Source organism: Lepidochelys kempii, chromosome 8 (genome assembly GCF_965140285.1).
Source record: "Lepidochelys kempii isolate rLepKem1 chromosome 8, rLepKem1.hap1, whole genome shotgun sequence".
NCBI classification, from domain to species: Eukaryota; Metazoa; Chordata; order Testudines; family Cheloniidae; genus Lepidochelys; species Lepidochelys kempii.
The window spans coordinates 106,023,847-106,037,770 of record NC_136387.1 but is presented as its reverse complement, the minus strand read 5'-3'; the positions used below and the strand labels follow the sequence as shown (position 1 = coordinate 106,037,770).

Below are 13,924 nucleotides of genomic sequence, written 5' to 3'. Positions count from 1 at the left end.
CCTATTTCACTGACACTGGGGATGGAACACGAGGCTCCTTTCAAGACTGGTCAAAGCAGCTCCCTCAGCAGCAGCAGTATCGTTCCTCAGTGCGAAGCTCTAGATGCTCTTCTTCCCCACCCACCACTTCGAGTCCCTGGGGCTGCAGTATTGCCTCCCCAGCTGTGTCAGCACCAGAGGGCCCCAGGAGCGAGAAATAGCACTTGTAACCTTTCTAAAATCCCTGACGTGAGCCAGCCGTCTCCGCAGAGGGTGTTAAAGCCTTTAATTTGATTTCCTTACATAAGCAATTGTTGCAATCATTCTGATTAGGAACAATTAGGCCATACGGCAGTGCAAATCCTGACAGAGACAATGCATTGAACTGTGACCGGCAGCCAGAGTGGGCTCTCCTGGAGGAGGTTTCCCTCAGTATTTGACTAACAACAAAAGCTATTGATGGCAAAATACTTTCAAGCTAATTAATCCTAAATGCTGCAGGAATTCAACATTAAGCAGATGGCATTATTAGGACTTTATCTGCATTTGCACATTCCACAGATTAGGTTTTAGAGGCCTATACTTTGTGTATTATTGAGCATTTAAATAGGTGGAAGCATTAATTTAATGGTGGGGGGGAGGGGGGAACAGCGCCCATGCAATGCACTAAAGCAACGTCTTGGCTCAAGTACGAATCACCTCCTCTCCTGTCTGGGGGCAGGAGCCTGGACATCTTGTCAGTACCCTTGACATGAACAGCTGGGAATGACAGATCAATGGTTCAATACTCTCAACGGCATGTCACCGACGTGACAGCAAATGTGATTCTAATGAAGCCGTAATCCTAGTCAAATAACCCGGGAGGGGGTGAAGAAGGGGGAGCAGAGGTCAAAGTTCAGGAACTAAAGGTTATCCTGCTTACCTCAAGCACTTGCTGGAGACTTGGCTGCCCATCCACCATGCCTTGAATAATTCCAGTCAGCTGAAACAAAAGAGGAAGAGAAAACAAGAGTCAGAGGAGCATTACATCGATAATTCGGTCTCCTCTCCTGCCCGCCTTTCTGAAACCGTAACGTGCTCTCGTGAGCAATCTGGGCAATACCAAGTCCTGTCAACTGCAGTACAGCAGCCCTGGGAACGGCCCCGCCAGCAAGCAAGAACACAGCACAATTCCAGAAACTGCTAAGCTGAGAGCTCTTACACATAAGCTATGAAATACTGGAACCCGAAGTCATACAGATTTGCTTAGGGGAACAATATAGAATCTTTTCTAACCCTGCGGTCAGTGCTATAATGAAATACCTAAATGCTCCCCATTTCAATATGCTGATCTTTTCCGTGTCAGTTCTGCTGCTGCCCTAAGTTACACGGCCAGATTCTACCACACACACAAGCTGTCTCCCAGCATTCCCATTCTGGAGTGATGACACAACAGAAATGCCTAGGAATCGATACATAAAATAAACCTGCCTCATAAAATGAGGTATGCAGGGTGTTAGTTTGTCCTTCATGGTGATTGGAGAAACGTGTATCCATGCTTTACATTAGTGTAAAACTCCCTGTTTTTACATTTTAAGCCAGAGGCAGTAAAATACATAAATATTTTTAAAAGTTTTAATTAAATCTGAAGAAAATCCATTTCATTTTAAAATACGACTACATTTTGTTTTTCAGTAAAAACTTTGGGGTAGGGACTGACTCTGGGCCCAATCCTGCAAACATTTAAGCACCTCAGTTGTTTCACTGACTTCCATTGGATTACTTGCATATTTAAAGTTCAGCACATGCATGAGTGTCTCCAGGGTCAAGGCTTGGTGTGTGTGTCTGCAAAATGCCCAGTATAGTTTGGGGCACTTAGGGCTGGTCTACACTACCGCTTAAGGCGAGGTAAGTTACGTCGCTCAGGGGTGTGAAAAAGCCACCCCCCTCTCAGCAATGTAAGTTACAGCAACTTAAAGTGGCGTCCACTCTGCACTATGTCGGCAGACACAGCTTCTGCCTCTCACTGAGGTGGTGTCATTATGCCGACGAGAACACTCTCCTGTCGGCACAGCACGTCTTCACCAGCCAAGCTATAGTGGTGTGGCCATGCCAGTGTATCACGGTAGCATAGACTTGCCCTTGGACTTGGTCTACACTACCACGTACCTCAGTATAACTCCATTGCTCAGGGTTTGTGGAAAAGCAAATACAAATCATGTTATTACATTTAGTATCACAGTTTTCTGATCATGTCTGAGCCCCAATTAAAGTGAAGACTGTACATGGCTGAAGACTATGATTTTGCTAATACATGCAACATCCAGACTCACAGAAAGCCATGACAGTCTAGTCACGAGCTGCAGATGGGAAGAATTCTTGACGGGCTCCCTCCTATCCAGGAGCAACTCTTCTATTGTAGAAGATTTCAGCCCAGTCAGAGATCAGAAGCCTTATGACAAGCCAAGAGCCTTGGTGCCTTATTAAGCAGACGGCAGCCTATGCAAGTTAGCCTATGCAAGAAACCCCTTTGTTTCTTTGGCTGCTTGGCTTACAGCACTGAAACTTAAAAAAAAAAAAAAATACCACAACCACAATTAAACTCCAATTAAAGTGTAATTACATTTAATGAAAACCAAATACCTGATTCACTGAATAAGCTGGCTCTAAGTGGGAAGATTATTTTCTTGTGGCGATTTACACACAATGGTAATATATACCTTTTAGGGAAGAAATTTTCATTTTAAGAATGTAGAGTTCCTCTAGGTGGGTTTCTGAAGTTTATCAAGTCATTATTAGGTGGCATTTTAAGGAAGTGGAGAAACACAGACACTGTTATATTCCAGAAACTGGTTTTATATTAATCTGTATTTTAATTGTGTAACAGCTGCTGCCTACAGACTTCCCATGCACTAAAGGAAAATAAATTTAAGAGATTAACTGCACTATTCCTTAGCCTGGTGTTTAACTCACATTTTGCCTCCTTGTCTTGTTTTGTCCCTTTCTTAGTAGAAGTTTCGCTCACCACTCACCCAGCATAGCTGGGTAACTCATCCCTCACCATTACCCTCTAATGGAAGTGCTGGCCCCAGCTCTGTGGTGAGCAGCCCAAGCTGAAGCTCTGGAAATTGGCTGAGGAAGAGCTGTTTTCGGAAATCTCACATGGCCTGCATCCATGCGAATGGCTTCCTGCAGCTTTCTGGACCTCACTGGCATCTCATTTATTTGTAGCTGAACACATTAAAGGGTACAGGGGAGGGAGGGAGGGAGGCCTGGCATGCCTGTGGCTGGATGGGGCCATGGCTGGATTATACCCCTGTTAGGAAGGAGAGGAAGGTGGGGTATAACAAGAGGTTGCACCATGCACAGTTAGGCGCACTGTAGGGAGTAAGGAGATTGCAGACACTGGGCTGCAATGCAGGGGAGCCAGGTTCTGTTCCCAGCTCTGGCACAGATGCACTGTATGACCCTGATTAAGTCACCTCCCAGCTCTGTGCCCCACGTCACACTCCATGCAGGGGCTCCAGAGCATGGGTACTGACCTCAGGGCAGACAGTTAAGGAGCAGGGCACAAACCCCAAATTGGCTGTGAGCTCTACATTTAGATTTCACCAACCAATTATAAAATGTGAACTCCTCAGGAGCTGTAACAGCCTAACCATGGAGTCACAGACAGTCCCCTTGGATGCTCCGACCTGTCTCGCCACTCACATGAGCCTCCCTTTCTGACAGATGGGCCCTTACACCAAGGATCACAACAACGTTCCGGTTACTCCCAGTCTCAAAGGACCCATCACCTACCCAAGGTCAATTGCCCCTCAAATCTCACACCAAAGACAATGCTTTGTAGCCAATCCTATAGTAAACTATCTAAAGATTATATAGGAAAAGGAAATAAGAGTTATTTACAAGCTTAAAGCAGGTAAACATAGATACAACAAAGAGACGACTAAGAGGGGATATGATTGAGGTCTATAAAATCATGATCGAGGTTGAGAAAGTGAATAAGGAACTGTTATTTACCCCTTCCCATAACACAAGAACTAGGGGTTACCCAATGAAATTAATAGGCAGCAGGTTTAAAACAAAACAAAAGGAATTACTTTTTCCACCCAATGCACAGTCAACCTGTGGAACTCCTTGCCAGGGGATATTGTGAAAGCCAACACTATAACAGGATTTAAAAAAAAAACAAAAAACCCTAGGTAAGTTCACGGAGGATAGGTCCATCAATGACTATTAGCCAGGATGGTCAGGAATGTAACCCCATGTTCTGAGTGTCCCAAACCTTTGTTTGCTAGAAGCTGGTACTGGACAACAGGGGATGGATCACTCGATGATTGTCCTGCTCTGTTCATTCCTTCTGAAGCACCTGGCATTGGCCACCGTCAGAAGACAAAAAGAAAAGGAGGACTTGTGGCACCTTAGAGACTAATCAGTTTGAGCATAAGCTTTCGTGAGCTACAGCTCACTTCATTGGATGCATTCAGTGGAAAAGACAGTGGGGAGATTTATATACATAGAGAACATGAACCAATGGGTGTGACCATACACACTGTAACAAGAGCGATCTCATTACCAGCAGGAGAGCTGCGGGGGGGGGGGGGGGGGGACCTTTTGTAGTGATAATCAAGGTGGGCCATTTCCAGCAGTTGACAAGAACGTCTGAGGAACAGTGGGGGGTGGAGATGGGGAGGATAAACATGATGAAATAGTTTTAATTTGTGTAATGACCCATCCACTCCCAGTCTCTATTCAAGCATAAGTTAATTGTATCCAGTTTGCAAATTAATTCCAATTCAGCAGTCTCTCCTTGGAGTCTGTTTTTGAAGTTTTGTTGTTGAAGAATTGCCACTTTTAGGTCTGTAATCGAGTGACCAGAGAGACTGACGTGTTCTCCGATTGGTTTATGAAAGTTATAATTCTTGACATCTGATTTGTGTCCATTTATTCTTTTACGTAGAGACTGCCCAGTTTGACCAATGTACATGGCAGAAGGGCATTGCTGGCACATGATGGCACAGATCACATTGGTAGATGTGCAGGTGAACGAGCCTCTGATAGTGTGGCTGATGTGATTAGGCCCTATGATGGTGTCCCCTGAATAGAGATGTGGACACAGTTGGCAACGGGCTTTGTTGCAAGGATAGGTTCCTGGGTTAGTGGTTCTGTGGTGTGGTGTGTGGTTGCTGGTGAGTATTTGCTTCAGGTCGGGGGGCTGTCTGTAGGCAAGGACTGGCCTGTCTCCCAAGATCTGTGAGAGTGATGGGTCGTCCACAATCCATTGTCTACAGCCAAGCTCTAAGATACAACCGCATTTGCTCCAACCCATCAGACAGAGACAAACACCTATAAGAGCTCTATCAAGCATTCTTACAACTACAATACCCACCTGCGGAAGTGAAGAAACAGATTGATAGAGCCAGAAGAGTACCCAGAAGTCATCTACTACAGGACAGGCCCAACAAAGAAAATAACAGAACACCACTAGCCATCACCTTCAGCTCCCAACTAAAACCTCTCCAACGCATCATCAAGGATCTACAACCTATCCTGAGAGTGATGGGTCGTCCTTCACAGATCTTGGGAGACAGGCCAGTCCTCGCTTACAGACAGCCCCCCAACCTGAAGCAAATACTCACCAGCAACCACACACCACACCACAGAACCACTAACCCAGGAACCTATCCTTGCAACAAAGCCCACAACTCTATTCAGGGGACACCATCATAGGGCCTAATCACATCAGCCACACTATCAGAGGCTCGTTCACCTGCACATCTACCAATGTGATCTGTGCCATCATGTGCCAGCAATGCCCTTCTGCCATGTACATTGGTCAAACTGGGCAGTCTCTACGTAAAAGAATAAATGGACACAAATCAGATGTCAAGAATTATAACTTTCATAAACCAATCGGAGAACACGTCAGTCTCTCTGGTCACTCGATTACAGACCTAAAAGTGGCAATTCTTCAACAACAAAACTTCAAAAACAGACTCCAAGGAGAGACTGCTGAATTGGAATTAATTTGCAAACTGGATACAATTATCTTAGGCTTGAATAGAGACTGGGAGTGGATGGGTCATTACACAAATTAAAACTATTTCATCATGTTTATCCTCCCCACCTCCCCCCCCCACTGTTCCTCAGACGTTCTTGTCAACTGCTGGAAATGGCCCACCTTGATTATCACTACAAAAGGTCCCCCCCCCCCCCCCCGCAGCTCTCCTGCTGGTAATAGCTCACTTTAAGTGATCACTCTCGTTTCATATTCTCTGTGTGTATATAAAGTCTGCTGCAGTTTCCACGGCATGCATCCGATGAAGTGAGCTGTAGCTCACGAAAGCTCATGCTCAAATAAATTGGTTAGTCTCTAAGGTGCCACAAGTCCTCCTTTTCTTTTTGCGAATACAGACTAACACGGCTGTTACTCTGAAACCTCTCGTTACAGTGTGTATGGTCACACTCATTGGTTCATGTTCTCTATGTATATAAATCTCCCCACTGTATTTTCCACTGAATGCATCCAATGAAGTGAGCTGTAGCTCACGAAAGCTTATGCTCAAACTGATTAGTCTCTAAGGTGCCACAAGTCCTCCTTTTCTTTTTGCGAATACAGACTAACACGGCTGCTACTCTGAAACCTGTCAGAAGACAGGATACTGAGCTAGATGGACCATTGGTCTGACCCAGCCTGGTCATTCTTATGTTCTTATACACAAAAATGAGTTCCAATCTTACGTTTCAAATGGTGATAGATGCTTCTGTAATAAGCAAGCTCTATACGTTCTTAAGGGCTAACCCAGGCTAAGCACTGGGGAACTTCTGCTTATGCCTAGTAACCCTTGCACTCCAGAGTCCGAGCAGCACAGAGATCCAGTCACTCCTTGTTAGGGGATTGTATTTACTTCCCCCCTTCTGCTCAGAGCTGCACACTCAGCCGCTGGGAGGCATTCACTTACAAGACTCATTTCCATGGAGCGGAGAAAGAAAACAGCAAAGTCTTTTGTCCTCTTTACTATTCCACTCTAGTTCCTCTGGTGTCAGTGGGCCTTCCTTGCCCAGCAGGACATAACACCGTCTGCTAGAGACCAGCACTCCCCACTAGTTAATGTCTCTCCTGGCTGATGATTTACACACTTGACTTGTGATGCAAATGGTCAAATGTTACCTTACAATATGGGACGTAGACGCTGTAGGTGAGATTAATGCTTGAGAGCAACTCACAAGCATTCAGTGAAGTCGAAACAGTAAACACACACTTATAGTTCCAGTCCCTGTGTTCACAAGACTAACCCACCAGCGAGTCAGACTGATTCCAGCGATCTATTCAGTCGAGACATGGGGACCTTGGCCTGAGCAGGGACCTGCTCTGCCAGCACCACACCTCAGTTCTCCATTTGGAAGAGGGGGGTAATAATGCTGCCCTACCCAGGGGCGTTACAAGCATAACTTCATTAGTGTTTGTGTAGTCTCAGGGCTTGTCCACCCTCAGAACACTTCTGTGTGGACACTACCTATGCCAACAGGAGGGATTCTCCCATTAGTACAGGTAACCCACCTCCCCAAGAGGCAGTGGAAGAGGGAAGAATTCTACAGGGGGACTTAGGTCACTTAACGCTGCTCAGGCGTATGGATTTCACACAACCTTCACCCATAGAGTTAACCCAACCCAATTTTCTACTGTAGACCAGGCCTGGGACACCGAAGAGCTGAGCACCACAGAACAGCTGGTCAGAGGGCAGAGTGCGTGCAGGGAGGCTGGGAGTAACACCTCCTGCTGAAGCACCTGGCATTGGCCATCGTCAGAGACAAAACCCTGGACTAGACGTACCACTGGTCTCCTCCAGTGGGGCCAGCATGCGTTTCACAAACACGGATCTATAGAGGAGTGACAACGATCCCTCGTCACCCTCCATGCTATCCATCTAGATTTTTATACAGCCCCCGTCACTGTGGTATCCGAGTGCCAGATATCTCCATTTTACAGACAGGCACACTGAGGAACAGAGTGAGGCAGTTAATTGACCAAGGCCACCCAGTGAGCCAGTGTCAGAGCTGGAAACAAAACCCAGCGATGTTGACATAGAGGTATAAGGGGATGAGAGAGGTCCTCACTGGATTATCCTCTCCCGTAGAAGCGGTACGAGCACAGAGCAGGGCAGAGCTAAGTGTCATCTGCAGAGGGTCCATGGATTCCACACTTACATACACAGGGGACTTCTCCGGGGGCACTGCCGTCTACGAGAAGGCAATAGGAATGCTGCGCGAGCTGCAGAATCCAACTTGATCCTTACAATACCCCACCTTTTAACCAAGATTCTCCCTCTGCACCTTCACCGTTGGCTGCTGTGTTACACAGGGCCTCTGCTGGAAGGACAAACAACCCAAAGGCCCAGCAGCTGAGGTGAGCCTCGGGCCCACTCCGGAGGCAACCACCCTGGCTTTGAGAAAGTTTCAAGTTTTTCAGCACATCAGCAATGTTTTATAACTTTCTGCTGGATTTGAAGTGAGCAATCTGGGCTCTTCCTCATCGACAACACGGCTAAAAGCAGCTCAGGTTCACACACCTCAGAGGTGAAGCCACCTTTGGGGAGGGGTGGGCGAAGGAAAAGGCCGGCAAGGAAAAGGCCACCACCAAGCCCTGTCTACACTGGGGCTTTTTGACCTCTCCCAGTGCGGCTCACACTATTCCAGCTCCACTTTTGTTAGCAATGGTGGGGATTTTTCAGGAAAAGGTCTATGGAGACCCTGCCCCGTATGCTCATCTGACTCTGGATCAGCACCACAGATTGCCAGTCCATTTTAATTTCCCCCTCCCCAGGTGTGCATGTACAATTACCTATGCAGCCCTGCAGTTACCATGCACCTCTGCTCCCCTGGGAAAGCAGAGAGCAGAGGGGAGGCAGACAGGAGAGCTGTGCACATGGCAGACTTCAACACCGCTTTCCCTCCGCCGTTTATCTCAGAAACCATTGTGTTTCCACACCAAGACAGTTTGCTGATTACATAAGCACTTGTCTCGGGTGTACAATCTGATCATCAGGCCTGGTCTTTCTTTGTAGACAAAGAGGCCAATAAATCTCACCCTTTATAAGTAGAGGTGCCTAGACAAAGCCCTTTACTGGCATTTAGCAAAATGGGTTATTTTTCAGACAACATAAAACAGCACTGAAAGATCGCTTTAAGCATCACAGCTTCTTCAGACGAACGTTCGATAAGAGCTAGTAGCTCCAGCAGCAGGCAGGGGAGCACTACAGAGTTCTTGTCCAACCCGCAGCTGTGTTCTCATGGCTCCGGCTGCCCCACGGAATATGGAGGGGACTCTGCCCCCTACCCACCAGATCCCACGACAGAGGTAGGCCTCAGGGGCAGGGAGCAATTGGTGTTTCAAGAGCAGAGAGAGGATTGAATCAAAGTGCTGCAGGAGGAGTCAGCCCCAGCCTTTTGCTGGAACTTCCCTCTCCCGCCAAGAAAGGAAGAAAGCCAGCCCACCCCTGTGTGGGAGAGAGGCCTTGTTCCTCAGCAGCCTGCAAAAGATTGGAGAAAGATGGAAGGAGAGGGATGGGTTCGGTGTGGTGCTGGAAACTTGGGAAGAGGAGACTGATGGGATAGGACAGAGTGAAAGCCAAGGGTTACAGAGAGAGTTAACATACATACCACAGAACGCGACAATAGATGGTGGCATCTCCACATGCCACATCACTAATGCAGGTTTCAGAGTAGCAGCCGCGTTAGTCTGTATTCACAAAAAGAAAAGGAGGACTAGTGGCACCTTAGAGACTAACCAATTTATTTGAGCATGAGCTTTCGTAAGCTACAGCTCACTTCATCAGATGCATTCAGTGGAAAATACAGTGAGGAGATTTATATACACACAGAACATGAAACAATGGGTGTTTATCATACACACTGTAAGGAGAGTGATCACTTAAGATGAGCTATTACCAGCAGGACAGCGCGGGGGGGGGCATGGGGAGGGAGAAAACCTTTTGTAGTGATAATCAAGGTGGGCCATTGATTATCAGTTAACAGGAACGTCCGAGGAGCAGTGTGTGTGCGGGCATTGGGGGGGGGGGGAGAATTGGAAATGGGGAAATAGTTTTACTTTGTGTAATGACCCATCCACTCCCAGTCTTTATTCAAGCATAAGTTAATTGTACCTAGTTTGCAAATTAATTCCAATTCAGCAGTCTCTCCTTGGAGTCTGTTTTTGAAGTTTTGTTGTTGAAGAATTGCCACTTTTAGGTCTGTAATCGAGTGACCAGAGAGACTGACGTGTTCTCCGATTGGTTTTTGAATATTATAATTCTTGACGTCTGATTTGTGTCCATTTATTCTTTTATGTAGAGACTGCCCAGTTTGACCAATGTACATGGCAGAAGGGCATTGCTGGCACATGATGGCACAGATCACATTGGTAGATGTGCAGGTGAACGAGCCTCTGATAGTGTGGCTGATGTGATTAGGCCCTATGATGGTGTCCCCTGAATAGAGATGTGGACACAGTTGGCAACGGGCTTTGTTGCAAGGATAGGTTCCTGGGTTAGTGGTTCTGTGGTGTGGTGTGTGGTTGCTGGTGAGTATTTGCTTCAGGTCGGGGGGCTGTCTGTAGGCAAGGACTGGCCTGTCTCCCAAGATCTGTGAGAGTGTTGGGTCATCCCTCAGGATAGGTTGTAGATCCTTGATGATGCTCGCCTGCTGGTAATAGCTCATCTTAAGTGATCACTCTCCTTACAGTGTGTATAACACCCATTTTTTCATGTTCTGTGTGTATATAAATCTCCTCACTGTATTTTCCACTGAATGCATCCGATGCAGTGAGCTGTAGCTCACGAAAGCTTATGCTCTAATAAATTGGTTAGCCTCTAAGGTGCCACAAGTCCTCCTTTTCTTATCACTAATGCAGCCTCCAGCAGTGGCTGCAGATGGCATAAGCAACAGGTCAGGGCCTGTATCTCTGCCCTTTTCACAAGGTGCCAAATCCCACAAGTTCCATGCTGTAACCACAGCCTCAGCGAAGGGTGTGTACAATGGAGCTGGGATAGGTTCACTAGCTCCCCGTCTGCCCACAAAAAGGATCTAAACATGCGTTAGCTTGGTAAAATAATGAGTCTGTGTCTCCCTGGTTTTAACGAACGTGCATCAGAATCTTCACTTTGGGCAAAATTCACCCCTCTGCAGAGGAGCTAGAGCCAGGCCTCCTTCACCACTCATCTGGTGACCCTAGGCCTTGTGCCCAGGGGTCAAGTTTTCTAACAGATCCGCTCTAGGACTTACCGCGTGGCAGTTCTCCGGCTTGTGTTGTACAGCAGGTCAGATAAGAACATAAGAGCAGCCAGACAGGGTCAGACCAAAGGTCCCTCTAGCCCAGTGTCCTGTCTTCCGACAGCGGCCCATGCCAGGTGCCTGTAGTGGGGCAGCTGCCCCACTCCGGGGGAACAGGGATTAAAAGCGGCCAAGCTAGGCTGATTGGGGAAGTAGCCACAGCTGGGGCATGCCCAATCAGGGCCCAGCTGGCCTGGATGAAAGGGCTGTGGGGCCAGGTGCTGCAAGAATCTCTCTCTCTCTAGCTGTGGAGAGAGAAGGACCTAGCAGCCTGGGAATAGGGTACCTGACACAGAGCAGGGCTGGGGAAAGGCAAGAGGAGCTGGGGAGCTCCAGCCTGGCAACTCCCCAGGCTGAGGCCTTGTTTAAGGCCTAAAGAGGTTGCGGGACTGAAGAGGTATAGCCCAGGGATAGGCAGAGGCAGCAGATCCTAACCCCTTGCCAATGATGAGTGGCCATTACACTGCAGTCTGCCCCAGTGAGCGGGGGCTAGATGACGACTGGTAGTAGCCACCGAGGCAAGGTGGGTTTAGAGGGTTGGGGGGTCCCCTGGGAGGGGAGACCCAAAGTGTGGGGGTGCTGCTGGGGCAGAACCCTGAGGTAAAGGGGCACTGGGGTCCGGGAGGGACACAGGTCAGGAGGAGGCTCTCCTGTACACTGGAGAGCTAATTCCTGAGACAACCAGCAGGAGGTGCCGCACCGGTGAGCCTTCAATTCGCTACAGTGCCCCAGAAGGAATGAACAGAACAGGGAATCTTCGAGTGATCCATCCCCTGTCGCCCATTCCCAGCTTCTGGCAAACAGAGGCTAGGGACACCATGGCTAGATGACAACAATGATCCCTGATGGCCCTGGAATCTACCTGTGAAGAACATTTAAAATGACAGCAGAGGGAAGGGCTGGGCTGCAAGCAGGAACTCCTCTTGGTTGAAGGAAGGTTGCTGTATCAAAACTTCTTGTCCCACTTCAAACCCAAGAGTGTTCACCCAGAAATGTGATTACACAGCTGGTGATCACATGATTGCCAAAAACTTGGAGGGGGGGGGTGCAGGGGAGGGAGAGAGAGAAATCGCCAGCGATAGACCTAAACTGAATATCCAGCCACACCAAATTCAAGACCTAGCTAAAGATGGAGCCAGGTAGCGTTCAATCCACAAGGGGGCTATGTCCCCCTTTGGGATTTGCCTCGGTGATCAGAGCAAAGGGCTGAGAACCTGACATCTCTTAAGGCATAAAGAATTGTGCCTAACACAGGGTTCAGGTTACACTTCATCTCCAGGAGCTGGCTTTTATCCATACCACAACAAAAGTCATTTTGCAAATACATTTTTCCTTATCCATACTTTCCACAAAACCTCAGATTATTAATACCGAAATAATTTTTCAAAGTCTAATGTATTTGTGTGTACTGTACTGTAGATTCCAAGGCCAGTAGGGACTACTGTGACCCTCTCGTCTGGCCTCCTGCATCACACAGGCCAGAAAACCTCCCTCCGGGATCTCTGCATCAAGCCTGAGCTAGAGCATGTTATTTATTAAATTGTGGTGCCACCCAAACACCTGAGGTGTTTTCCGATCGCAAGGACAGACTGACCCTGCCCCAAAGAGGAAAGCAGAATCTGTTCACTTAATGCATTTGATTACACTCAGCTTGGACAAGGAAGCAAGAAGAGTCAGTTTCATTTGTGTAGGCACCCATGCAATAACACCCTGTTGCAATGTTTAGTTCGGAGGGGGAAAAAGCGGAGGAATGTTTGAATCCCCACAAAATGGTCTTTATTGCAACTTTTAAAACTTCATGAGACTATTTCTAGCAAATTTAGGTCAATCTGTACAAACCTATAGCTTGGGCCCAAATCCACGAGGCAATGTCCCTCTAAACATATAGCACGTGCCTCTTTATAGATCTCTCTCTCTCTCTCATGCACACACACAGAGCCAGAGTAGTTGCCCCAAGTGCTGTTATTGCAGTTGCAATGCGTTTCCACTATACCCCCGTTTTCACACATTTTTTAATTTTGGAAGCACTCCCCCTCATAGGATTCCGTTTTCTATGCTTAGTTTTTCTGGAAAGTTTGAACAAAATCCCTTTGTCTGGTTTTCAGTTATAGGAGAGTGAATAAAAGAGCATTTGTTTTTACAATGGAGAAAAATAGGATGGATTGGCTGTCTCTGAGGAGGGTTTTCTGCCTGGTAGAATGGAGACACAAGGTGGGGGAGGTGATATCTTTTACTGGACCAACTTCTGTTGGGGAGAAAGACAAGCTTTCGAGCTTACACAGAGTCTTCTTCAGGCAGAATCAAGTTATTTTAATCATTCAGACAATACATTAAGAGGCACAGGACAAGTACTATGGGTACCCGATCCTGCTGCCACTGAATTACCATTGCCTTCAGTGGGGCAGGATCAAGCTCTGGATCTTGCTGGGTGATGAGAACTACACTTACCTAGTGCAAAACTTCTGCCTGTGGAAAGGAGGGTAGGGGATATGAGGAGTGTAACAACAGAGCGTGTATATCATCCATAGTCCTATATGGCTTTAAGATTAAACTCAGTAAGTTTATGGAGGAGATGGTATGATGGGATAACATGATTTTGGTAATTAATTGATCTTTAAATATTCATGGTAAATAG

The 13,924-nt window shown here is 47.2% G+C and overlaps 1 protein-coding gene across 4 annotated transcripts in view; it reads right to left on the bottom strand.

The window, feature by feature from the left end:
- Window positions 1-13,924, bottom strand: part of ERI3 (ERI1 exoribonuclease family member 3) — a 251,599-nt gene that overhangs the window by 196,357 nt on the left and 41,318 nt on the right. For all 4 annotated transcript variants that reach the window (XM_073357948.2, XM_073357949.2, XM_073357951.2 and 1 more), the window contains exon 4: window positions 902-961. In XM_073357948.2, the coding sequence (XP_073214049.1) occupies window positions 902-961 (60 nt within the window). The remainder of the gene's footprint in view (window positions 1-901; window positions 962-13,924) is intronic.